The following is a 12,607-nucleotide window of genomic DNA, read 5'->3' as shown; positions in this document are numbered from 1 at the left end:
TGAAATTATAGAGTAGTGATTCTCAACCAGGGTGCCATGGCACTGATGGGTGCTGCCAGATCCTTTTGAAGGGTGCCTCCCAGGTGCGAGGTGATAAGGGAGGTGTGAGGAGATAAGCAGATAAGAACTGGTTTGAGCCAGCCTGTCAGGCCAATCCCCCACCCCAATGCCTGGCCTCCCTGGGAGGAGGCTAAGCACTGTAATATATTTATTTGTTTTTTAAATTGGATGCCACTTGATTCACAAAAGTTTATGGAGGGGTGCCTCATTCAAAGAGGTTGAGAACCACTGCTGTAGATATTCAGGGTTGAAACTGGGAGAGTCTGAATCAGAATATTTGGGATAAAGGACGTAGCTACATTTTATCTCTTACTGTTCAGTTTTTCAACATTCCTCCCTAAGCTAGAAGTTTTGATAATTTCTCCCATGTTTTGCAGAGCTGCAGCTCTCTGGGAGTCCCAGCACGTTGCTTTCAACAGTGAAATATTGGAGATGATTCCCAAGCTCTACATCAATAGAGAAGAACAGATCACTCTCAAGCTCGAATGTCGGGGCAGTTCCAATAAGAGTTGCCAGGGGGCAGCTCTTGTAGCAGTCCAGGTTAGAGATTGGATGCCACATCCTTGCTTCTGAGTCACAGCTGTCATTAGAGAAATCCACACTGACTTAGTGTTTATCCAAGTTGGGAGTCTTACGTGTTTACTGCTGCACAGCAGCACTACTTCCCAGCTGCTCCACATCATTCCAGATGTGGTTGCTTTTCAGCAGCTGAAGGATTGGTCCCTTTATAAAGTTGGTGTTTAAGTTTGGGAAGTCACTTTGAAAGACAATGCACAAAGTGGTAAGATCGTGCTCATCGATGAGAGTAACATATCAAGATGGGATGTTCATGGGTGACATCACTGATTGCTTAGTCTGTAATTTATTTTCGTCTTTATTCACTAGTTCAGCGGTTCCTGAACTCTGACAGATTGTGCACCATCAATTTAAAATGATACAATCTTAAGGACCACCAGCAAATTTTTGTCATATAAAGTAGTTATTATAAATCGGTTAGCGCGTGCCACTGGTTGTACCTGTACCACAGGTTGGGAACTGCTGCACTAGGTTATACCTGTTAAAAATACCAGGGCAGTTAATGGTGAAGATAGATCTAGATGTGCTCTAGATCTGAAGTTGGGGAAAACTTCCCAACTCAGGACACTAGTAGTGGGTTCTACTTTTTTTTTTTGGCTTCAGGGGGTGGAAGAGTTTTAGGAAAAACATCTTGCTCTCGTCCTGTTCTTCAATGGTTTAGCAACTGGTTTTATCTCCCTTAGTTTGAAGGGAAGCATAAAAATGAAGCAATAAATCAGCAGCTTCATGCTTTGCGTAAGGAAGTGAAACAACTACAAGCAGAAGCCACAAAACCACCTTCTCTGAGTGTTGTGGAAGCAGCTGTCCATGTGGAAAACTTTATAACGTAAGATGCTCAGTTGCTGCTATATACAGTAATGTTTTTTCTTAATATGAAAATGATCAGGTAAAATCTGTTTACATGTTTTTATAATGCCTGTCAGTTCACACTGACAGCAGGGTTTGAAATTTGGGGTCTCCGTCTTAACAGCACATATCTTTACCATATGAGCTAACAGAGAAACTCCATTGCTTATCATGAATAGTAAGTTTTTATCCTGGAGCAGATATAGGAGGACACCAAATGTTAGCCATTCATTTATTGTATACTCTACTAGAATAATCACTAGGTTCTAACTACAAAAGTAAATGATAATGCTATTTTTACTGCTGTGACATGCGGTGTTTATTTTGGCTCATAGCAAACTTTTACAGCTGCTAAATGGGCATTTTTAATGTTAGTGCTTATAGATGTTCCTTGTACTAATGAAGACAGTGCTTTGACAGTAAGAGTTATGATTCAAAACAAGTAAGGCACCTTTTCAAATGTTTTGACAATACTGCAAGCGGCTATATAATCCAAATTTTCTGGTGTACACCCTTCCCCCGGGCTCCCCCCCCCCCCCCCCCCCGATCTTTTTTTCCGTTTTTTTAATTGGTAAGAAACAGCTGTAGCTAAAATAAATCTCTCGGATTACATCTATTGCAACATCATTGGCTTCAAACATTGCTGTTCATGGCACTTGTACAGTCTGTGAACTGTAGGTTTACCAAGGAGTAACCGATTGGGACTTAGCAAACGATTCTTGTGATGATGTCTAAGGAGCAGACTCTAGCTCAGCCTCATAGTTAGGTTGACAAGATGATCTTTTTTTGTTCAGAGGTGCTACTTGACATACTGAGGTCTCTTTTCAAGGTAGAACCATCTTTAAAATTGTCCCTGATAAAGGCCTTTCTGAATCCCTAAATAACAACTGGTTTTCTTCTAATCTGTGCACAGACTTCAGTTTTCCCTGAATTTTTCTACAGGGCATTGATCAATATCTACAAAGTGCAACCTATGCCTGGAATTCAGAAAGTAGGAATTAGTCTCTTCTTTGCAGTAGTAGAATTTGTGTGCGCGGAAACTCAACGCCACCCCCCTACTAAGCAGTTCTTTACCTCCTGCATTGAGATCCTAGGTCAAGTAAGTTTATAACTTCCTAATTTTGTATGCTTAATAATATTTTTTGTTGTTTTCCTCCAATTTTTCTGTTCAGTAGATTGGAAGTCGAAAATCTCCAAAAAACCTGAAAAGGCATTGCTAAGGCTCCCATTGTACTATTCTCCCACCATGTTGTATAGCACCTTAGCGGGGTTTTGTTCTGTAAAATCTGTTGTTCTAAGATGCCTATTACAGTTAGCTGGGCTCACCGTAATAAATTAATTAGGCAGTTAAACTGTCTGGATCCACAGTTTGCTCATTATTTCTTGGTAGCTGCAGTATTTACAAGGGCATTTTAGTGCTCCTCTGCTTTTTGTTCATTAGTTGTTTCCTTGTTTGCATGAGCTGTACCAGGCATACATAGCTTTGTCACCTCAAGATTAAATCGCTGCATTATGCTTTACATAGATTACTCAGAGGCTACAGCTAGTGTAGAAAAGCAGTTTCCTACTACTTGGTAATGTTGGCTGTAGGGAACATATACCAGTACTCTGGAAAAAAGATCAAATTATTGATCTATAAAATGTCACACAACTTGGATTCTAGGTACTGCTTTCCCCTGTACACCACTCCCATATGAGAAGAGTGGAAGAGAGATTCCCACCTGTGCCTGCACTGACATGTGTAATGACAGCCGCCAGGGATCTTGCGATGGGGATTTATTTTTCCAGCAGCCATTTGATTGCCAAGACCATGGTGTAAAGCTTGTCTGGTCATTTGGGCTAAGGGTGGTGGCAGATCACATTTAGATTTTGGGAGAGTGAATCTTCATATAGCTGATATTGATGGGTTCAGTTTATATCGTATCATTAAAACTTTCATTTTAAAACTTTTACTTGGATAGAAGCCCTGATGAAATCTATTTGAATAGATTATCTGTTTTTGAGAGCTTTCTAATCAAACAAAATTTCCCTGTTGCATACAGGGAAACCACCTTCTGTAGTTTTTTTTTTTTAAATCCTGTATCTCTTTCAAGGTGTTTATCAGTGGGACCAAATCCGAATGTCGACTCCTTCTCCAAACAATCCTTCAGCATCGGAGGCTCTGTAATCTCCTTTCTCCTTACTTCACGCCAGTTGCCTCTCCCAATGAGTTTGTGCACTTCTATGAGAAAGTTGTGGCATTTCTGAGTGAGGATAACAGTGATGTTGTCTTCATGTTGCTGACGAAGGTAAAACCTTGAACTCTTGTGCTATACTATTACACATGGCCTTTTTTACTAAAGAATATGAATTCAGACTAACGGAAACAGAACTACAAATCAGACTCTTTAAAAAGTCCTAAATTGCTGTCTGGGAACATAGTGCTTAGCATGTGTATAAATTGCATAGGAATTGGAGATGAAAACCATGCAGATGGCTTTATGGAGGTGTTTCCTGCTGCTGGCAGCAGCAGTGACTTAATTTCCAGTACTGCCACCCCAGCATGCTTTATTGATGTTGAGTCAAAGAATAGTTCAGTCCTTGAACCGCTGCAGAAAACTTAAGAGGGCTGGCAGATTATATTAGCTATGATGTCATTTTGGAAACATAACTGAACTACTAGTTACATTTCTTGTAGACAGCCAAGTTACTTTGAGGTGATGATGGGGATTTTACTACTAACCTGGGTTGGATTGGAATCGCAGACCTAGGCTACAGGTAGAAGGGTTCCCAATCCCATTTTTCAAACTTGTCGAACCATACAGATGCCTACTGTTTGAACCATTATGCTTATAAGGCTCCAATTCATCAAGATATTTGCATGCAATTAAGCTTAAGGATGTAGATGACCCCATTAAAGTCTATGAACTGTCCATTGCTTGAATGCTGGCTCTCTCTCCTGTTCTAGTTTGATCTTGCACAATGGCTAAACATCACTAAGCCACCTTTGTCTGAACGCACCAGGCTTCTGGAGTCCATTCACTTGGCTCTCAATGCATGTGGACTTGAGCCTGAAGAAGACATTTTGATGCCATTTAATATTTTCTGCAAGCACTGGACTTGCCTCATCCGGTATCAGTTTCCTGATCATTACAGTGATTTTCTAAGGCTGTTTCTACAAAGTAAGTATCAGAGTCAGCCAACAGATCTTTTGGACTGATTTTTTTTTTTTTTTTTTTTTTTTTTTTTTACTAAACTGCCTTAAGATTTATTGCCCTAATATTTGGGCAGCGCTGGGGAAAAGGAATGCAACACAATTAAATAATTTTATTTGCAGTTGCACAGTTAAACTGAAAATAAAATGCTGTTTCAAATTTTTCCCTAGATTACTAACTGCATATTATGCAGGTGCAATATTTTCTACAATCACAACCTAGTCTAGGTAAAAAAAAAAAAGCTACATTCACCTTCATATCGAGGTCTGTAGATAAGTGATGAAATACTTTCATCCTGTGCTGCTGCGAGGAGACAAAGCAGCAGAGTTTTCTATCATTGGCAGAGCTGGAATATCTTCTATTAATGAACAGTTTAATGTCAATTATAACATCCTTATTTTTGAGAAATCTTAGCTTGGTTTTGCATTTAAAGCACTAAACTGGAAACCCTGAAACCCAGGTTTGATTCCCTGGTCTGCCATGCATTCTGCTTGACATGAGGCAGTTCCCTTGATCTGTCTGTACCTTTATTCTTTTCTGTAACATGGGGGTGACAATCCTTCCTTTCTTTCAGCCTTTGCCTTGTCTGTTGATTTAGAAACTTTAAGGCAGCACATTCTCTTACTAGGCTTGCACAGCGCCTAGTACAAGCCATGTTGAAGGCCTGTATTCGTCCTACAAATAAAAGATAGTAAAATAAACCTCAAAATACCTGTGTTTGGGAAATAGATACTTTTTGATAAGTGGTGCTTGTACAGCTTTAAAATTCAAATCATGCAGTCTTGTTATCTTCTGTACTAGCTAGAGCACCTGTGGCTAATATAGAAAAGAGGAATTAAAGTGGTCAGTATGATTATAAAAGTGTGGGTTTTTTTTTTCTTAAATAAAAAACACAAGCCACTTTCTCTTTGCCTGAAGGCTCTTCAGAGCAGCTCCTGAGCCCCGAATGCTGGAGGGCATCGCTTAAAACTTTAGGTTGCTGTTCTTCAGAACAAGGAAGCTTCAAGAAGAGCGACTCCACTGAAAGTGCAGTACTGAGAAACTCTGCAAATCTCCTCCTGTCCATAGAGCAGGTGGGAACCCTTTTTGTGGCTGATCTGTAATATTTTTCAGTTGGAGCTAACATTCGCCATCAATCAGTAATACAGTACCGTGCAATTTTTCTGTGATTGAATCATAGCTCTCTGCTTTTTACAGGTCATGGAGACAATAGAATGGCTTTCCTATTCTTTTAGCAAGCTACGATTAGCTTCGTTGGACTTCAGGACCTTTGGCCTGTTTTCGAAATGGAGTCCTTATGTGGCTGAAGTGAATATATTCCTCGAGTACCTTGTGAAACGGCTCATTGACTCTGAAGTTGTCAATTTAGCACAAGAGCCAGTGGGCAGCAGCCGAATTCTATCAGGTAATATACACAAACGCAAATGCTTTAAAGAAAGAGCTTTCATTTGTGCTCTTGAAGAAATATTTAGTCAGTCACAAATACAGTCAAGTCCTCACTTTATTAAGGTTTCCGCTCCATCTGTTGAGTGCTGGAAAAGTTTAGCTTTAGTCTAAAAGCTTAGGAACAGTGTCACACTGAATGCTGCTCCTGAGCCCTTGTTCATTGCAGCTGCAGTAAGTGTACACAGGCACCGTGGCCTGCTTTAAACTTCTCCAGAATCTAGAAAATGGAGGCAGTCCTACATCTGGCAAAAGTCTGATGAATTAAAGGGATGAGAGAGATAAAGAAACCAGTTTGTTCATGCAGTATTTTACATAAAGGCTGCATAACTTCTCTGCTGTCTTACTGTTAGGCATAAAACTTAAAATAATGAGTCTGTGCATGCTTCTTGGCACGATGTTTTATTCTCGGGTGTATTCATGTCATTCTCACCATTTGCAGAGAGAATAAACATAGTCTTATGCCATGAGCTGGGACGTTGGACCTACTTGGTTCTAGCCATAAGCAAATCTCTTGCCTCTTCTGCTTCAGTTTACAGTGATACCAACTCTCATTTTTGACATTGTTCTTAAAGTCTATGCTTTGAGAATATAAAGAGCTACTTTTTTCACAAAGCTTGTTCATGTATAAAAGAGAGAGCTGTTTTTCACATTCCTGAAGCATAGACTTTAAGAACAATGCCAAAAATCATGAGAGCTGGCAATACTGAGTTAACCTACCTGCAAAATGTAAATGAGGCTTACCAGACGCATACTGAGGTAATGCTTAAATCAATTGAAGGATGTAAAGCCCTCGTTAATTTATTTCCAGTTTTCATGTTCCCGTACAAAATTGACATAGCTTAAGAATAAGCTAAGGTCTTTTATCTGGGTTGGAAATTTGTAAATTGGGTGGTGCTGTTGTACTTGAGTGACACACACGTTCTTTTCCTTAGCGCTGCAGTCCTTGTATGCAGTCATTGCTGAGCTCTTTAAACCATGGATACTGGTCTTGGATAAAGATGGTGTGAGGTAAACACTAATTTAGTTCTGTTTGTCAGAATTAAATGACTTGTTAAATTGCTGTAAACCAAGGGCTTATTTTGATTAGTGTAGCATAATTATCAAGTAGTAGTTTCATTTAAAATATAAACACCTCTTCCGAAACGCATCAGATCATTAGGACAATTACAGAAATAATCCATGAATCTAAATAAGGTTTTGAGTTTGTTTTTTTTTAAAGGAAATGCTCTTATTTAAGAAAAGCAGTGTCAGTTCTGTCTCTAATTCTAACTATTTTGTGTTTTGATTTCATTTAGAGATAACATCTGAAAAATCACTTGGGACGTGTCTACACATGATGCTATGCTGCTGTAGCAATGTGCTATGGCAGTGTAGTGTAGACACCCACAGACACGTGACCAGCAGCTGTGTCACCATAGCGACACGCTCCCCTGTTATAGCGCACCACTACACCAAAGTAGCTGCTAAAAATAACCATATGGCGCAGTATGGACTGATACTGTGCTGTGATTTCGTACTTCCTACAGGAAGTACTAAATCATGGTGCAGCAACAACATTGCCATAGTGACACATGTAGATGTGCCCTTATTTATCAAAACTATGACTTTTTTTGCACAAGAAACAAATTCTAGTTTTTAGTTTGCCATCGCATTCAGTGCTAGACCGAGGGCTGTTTGGCAATAATAATCCACTACCAGGACAGTTCTTATTTGCAAGCTTGATTCAGGTCTTGTCTAGGACCAGAGATAATGCTAAGAAAATATGATTGTTGGAAATCAGTACTAGAAATGGGTTGGAACCTGATTTTCAGATTCCTGCATTCAGCTTCCATAATACTGATCCTTTGTGTGCCATTTTTCAGTAAGCAACTTTACCCCCAGTTGAAAGTAGAAAAAACAAACAAAAAAACATTGGTCAGCATCAACTGCAATCTTCTACCTGGCTGTTGGCTTTTGTTTTTCAAGTACAGCCGAGTTTTCACATAGCGAAGAACATCTTACCTTAGTGAACTGAGCACAACAAGAAGTGTCTTGAGCTGTGAATGCATCTCTTATCTGCAATGGGGAAGTTTAATGTTGCTGGAATATACTGTAGCTTGGCACTTGTGAAAGGATTCTGGAGATGTTAGCCAACCAAAATGGTACTGTTGTCTTAAATATGGCTTCCATTCTAAGGAAGAAAGTAAATGTAAACAGCTATTTGAATGAACTTATGTGCCTCTGAAATATATCCATCCAGATATCACTGACACACACATGAAAAACCAAAAACCAGTGCTTTATTGGAGCAGGAAGTGCATTAGTTCAACCCAGCTTTGCAGCGTCTATAAATCGGGCACTTCAGCAGGCCTTTCGGCGCTTTTATCTAAAGCTGATTCAGTCGGCTATTAGATAAAAGTGCCAAAACCCTGCTGAAGCCCCCGGTCTATACAGATGTTGGGCAAGCTGGGTCCAACTAACACAATGCCTCTTCTGGACATGCACTGGACTTGGTGCATGGGCACGCTGAGCTTAAAGTGTTTTTTCTTTGGGTCCTCACCCCCCCACGTCTGTACCAGCCAGTATATGTTTAGATGGCTTGTGTAGAGAGATTTCTAAGTTGCATAAATATTTACTACCCATGGTAACTCATAAATGAACTGACCTTGTTTAATTGCTTTTGTGTTTTTAAGTAATGAGCGCTGCTACCCTTGGTTGGAAAGTGACACTCCGGTAGCCTCTAGTATGGTACACTTGTTCACAGATTGCATTGAGATTTTACATCAGAGCTTTAAAGGTGGGTGATCTCCAGCTTCTGGTAACTTGTGGTGTTTCTACTGACTAGCACTTTGTTCTACCAGCTAAGACCATTTAAAAATGTTTTTGGGTACATTTCTAGCTAAGTTTCTGGCTGCACTTCTGTTATATTCACTGCCCTCTAAACTCATTCATGAAATAAAAAAGGTTTGGGTGGTATGGATAGGGAGAAAGTAGTAGATTTGGGGATATTTGACAATGCCCATGTTAAAAGGCAAAGCAGAAAAGCTTTGCAAAAGGCCTGGGTGTAAGAGGAGGAGAGAAGAGGGGAGAGAAATAAATATTTTCATTGGCTGTTTTTTGTTTTCAATGGCAGGTGTAGTTTGGGACCTTTTAGGTCTGGTCCTGAACCATTGACGGATTAGTGGTATTTAGGCATTTCTGAATTTCCTCATGAGAGGGCAAGCTCTAGAGTTTTGGGTGCGGAGACCAGTTTTCTGAAATACTGATAACTGTAAGGTGACCATATTTCTTGAGTATCAGAATAGGGCACCTGAAAAGTATGCATGTATGTGGGGGGCGGGGGGGTGCTACCTAAGTGCTTCATTTCCCAGGGTCCTCTAACATCTCACAACTCAAGCTTGCCCCTGCTTTTAGGCATGCTTAGCTCTCTCTGGTCTGTGGTCCCAGCTCCACGTGCCAAAAAGGGAGTTGGGAGTGGGGAAGCAGAGCATTGCAGGATGCCAGAGGACCAGCAACCTCATATTGCTACTCCTTGCTTGAGGGTTTTGAAAATAAGGCAAAATTGTTCACCTCAACAAATAGTCAGGCTGTCCTGTGACGGGTGTTTAAAACAGCAAAAATGGGATGTATGGTCACCCTATAACTGATCTGAGAACTGGGAGGGTTTAGCATTAAGCTGGTTCTGAGCATTTGTCATAAAGGTGATATAGCAAAAAAATTAAGAGGGTCCAGTTACTTCAGGGCTGGAAGGGAGAAAGGTTTGGGCAAGGTTCGTGTCTCTACATTACTCTCCCATCTTATGGCATCAGTGTGGTCAGCCTTTGGGGTTGGCAGGTCCTAAGGGTATGTAAGGAGCCACTTGGTGCATACTTGTCAATGCAGCTTGCCCTGATCTGTACATACTGACATTTACTAAGGATCATTTGCTGTGGCTGTCAGACATTTCAGTTGTATTTGCCATAGAATAGATGACAAAACAGGCTTGTTCTTTTGTCTAAAAGTCTTAATGCAGGTAGTGCTGATAAGATGGTATAGGGCTCCGTCCTGAAAACTCAGTTCCTCTATTTATCCACAGCGCACAGTGTGGGCAACAGCAATGCAGATTTCTTGTTATTATCTTGCTAATATGCCTTAAACCGTAGTCTAGAGGGGGAATTTATTCCAGAGCTCAGTCGTTTTTAAAGCAACTCTGAGACTACCTAGAGCCTTGCCACAGCCTTCTTGGGTGTTACATGTATGAGGATACATGAATGGCACTGTGGCCATTGGTTTATTTGAGTAGTTATCGCACGCTTACAGCATAAGGATGGCTTAGTGAGAGTCAAACTGGCATCATAGAAATGAAAAAAAATATTGCAGTGTTTTTATGAGGTTTCAAATTCCTTAATTACAAAGGAGCCACAGAACCAGATGGGGTCTATCGAAAGTATTTTGGAACTTTCCATGACATATTCTAATGGTCCAATAACTTTTAAAAAGAGGAGCAATGAGGATATGAAAACCTGTAGTAATGGATTGAAAGAATAAAGGCTGAGAAACTGTGTAGTGTTCTTTTCCTAATAATCGGATTTTTTTTCCTTTTGTGGTCAGCTTCTCTGGAGTCATTATTTACTTGCTCTGTTTCCTTTTGATCTAGATAAGCTGTTGCCGAGCCATCATGGGGCTCTTTGGTTACATCTGATGCATTACTGTGAATCGTGCACAGCTCCCAAAATGCCAGAGTTCATTCTTTATACCTTCCATACTGAATTCAGCAGACTTCCGTGGAAGGAAATGCACCCAGACCAGATGCTCATGGAAGAATTCTTTAAAGTAAGCATCTAATGCGGGTTGAAAGAAAACAGTGTTTCTAGCTTTGGCTAGATTAGGTATTCACCTGCTCAGGGGCTTGGCTGTGAGTTATAAATCCCGTGCATTTTATAGGGAGTTTAGGTGCTGAACTCTGGCTCTGGACTCCACTCCAGAAGTCTTGTGCCACTGTAGCCAATTCCATTCTGTGCATTTGAGCCTATCTAATATGGAAGATCATACAGCATGGATGCGATGGGAGAGCGATAAAGCCTGGTTCTTCTGTAGGTCAGATGGATGCTCTAACCATTGGAACATCCTTCATTTCCCTTGATATTGTTTTTATTTGTTTACATTGTAGTAGCAACCTTAGAGCCTCAGTCGTGGACTGGGATGCCTCTGTACTAGGCACTGAGCAAACAGCAGAAAATATCCCTGCCTCAGAGAGTTTACAGCTGAAGCATGAGATCAAAGGTGCAGCAGTCGGGTAGGAGAGTGTAAAGATGCAATGCAGGGAGGCAGCGGCCTCAGCCCGCAAGCTGCCTAACCGTTGTCCTAGTGTAGAAACTAAGACGTAGTTTTTAACAGTCAGTTCAGATCTAGGCTTTCAGACAGTGCAGCAATGAAGATTGATAAATGAGAAGTAGAAAACGTGACGCTGGATAGTAATCAAATTGTGTTGGTAATATATCGAAGATTTCGGAAAGAATTGGCTTTAAGTGCAAAATTCAGATTTATAATGCATAGTTTAAAATGGGTTGAGAAAAGAAGCATTGATTTTTTTTTTTTGCTTTTTTTATAAATGCAGGGGATGCAAGTAATATCATTCCTCAGAGGTATAAAATTAATATTATCCTTCCTGAGCTGATGATCATGGTATCTTTCATTTCTAAGATGACTCCTTCCAATACGTGTTTATAAAATTGGAGTTCAGGTGGTGGGAGGGGCTTGGATTAGCTCCTTCTGAGGCATTACCATGTTTCTATGGGTACTGGCTTATCCCCACACATCTAAAAGCATAACAGCATATCTTAGCCTTCTTTAAAAAGAAGTAACCTGTAGTCGCAGTTTTGCAGCTGAAGGTGTTCAATAATACAAAATAATTCCCCTTGATAAGAAATCTCCTGATCTTGGTGACCTGGGCCATCTCTCTCTGGGAAGTTTTGGAGGCTGAGGCTATGCTTTCTGGACAGTAAGGGGCAAAAAGAAGTTGTATATATATCGGATTGGCTGAGCTCCTGTTAACTAGCTCAGTTAACGCTCCTGCTGTTTAATTGCATAGTTGATGCTGTGCATGGGAGTCTTTTTGTTTCAGCTTTAAATAAATAAAGGTCCCAATCTGTTTTCTCTTAGGTGGAAAGAGGCAGTCCCAAGAGCTGTTTCTTATTCTTGGGTTCTGTTTTATGTGAAATAAACTGGGTCAGTGTCCTGTCAGATGCTTGGAATCCCAGCCCACTCCCTGAAACGCACAGCATGATTGTCTGTCTGCTGTATATGATGGTCCTGCTAGCAAAGGAGGAGCAACTGCTGAGCAAAGAGGTAATTTGGAAAAAGATATTTTTTTTAAGCAGATCAGATTACTTTACTGACCTGGTTTTGCCTCGTGACACGAGGATTAGAAATGCGCAGAAGTCACTGAAGATGATGACTGGGACATTTAACAGTAATTGTATTAATGGTTGAAGACCAGAAAATGTGCCCTGTAGGGCACTGACAGC

General features: G+C 40.5%; 1 protein-coding gene across 2 annotated transcripts in view; it reads left to right on the top strand.

Moving 5' to 3' along the window:
* The window catches only part of EPG5 (ectopic P-granules autophagy protein 5 homolog), a 68,030-nt gene that overhangs the window by 39,288 nt on the left and 16,135 nt on the right, over window positions 1–12,607 (top strand). For both annotated transcript variants that reach the window (XM_025216263.1, XM_025216262.1), the window contains 11 exons: window positions 438–600; window positions 1,320–1,462; window positions 2,425–2,581; window positions 3,576–3,770; window positions 4,430–4,643; window positions 5,595–5,749; window positions 5,874–6,081; window positions 7,055–7,130; window positions 8,795–8,898; window positions 10,738–10,913; window positions 12,243–12,428. In XM_025216263.1, the coding sequence (XP_025072048.1) occupies window positions 438–600; window positions 1,320–1,462; window positions 2,425–2,581; window positions 3,576–3,770; window positions 4,430–4,643; window positions 5,595–5,749; window positions 5,874–6,081; window positions 7,055–7,130; window positions 8,795–8,898; window positions 10,738–10,913; window positions 12,243–12,428 (1,777 nt within the window). The remainder of the gene's footprint in view (window positions 1–437; window positions 601–1,319; window positions 1,463–2,424; window positions 2,582–3,575; window positions 3,771–4,429; window positions 4,644–5,594; window positions 5,750–5,873; window positions 6,082–7,054; window positions 7,131–8,794; window positions 8,899–10,737; window positions 10,914–12,242; window positions 12,429–12,607) is intronic.

This window comes from Alligator sinensis, unplaced genomic scaffold (genome assembly GCF_000455745.1).
Source record: "Alligator sinensis unplaced genomic scaffold, ASM45574v1 scaffold518_1, whole genome shotgun sequence".
Classification (NCBI taxonomy): domain Eukaryota; kingdom Metazoa; phylum Chordata; order Crocodylia; family Alligatoridae; genus Alligator; species Alligator sinensis.
This window is presented reverse-complemented; position numbering and strand designations above follow the sequence as displayed.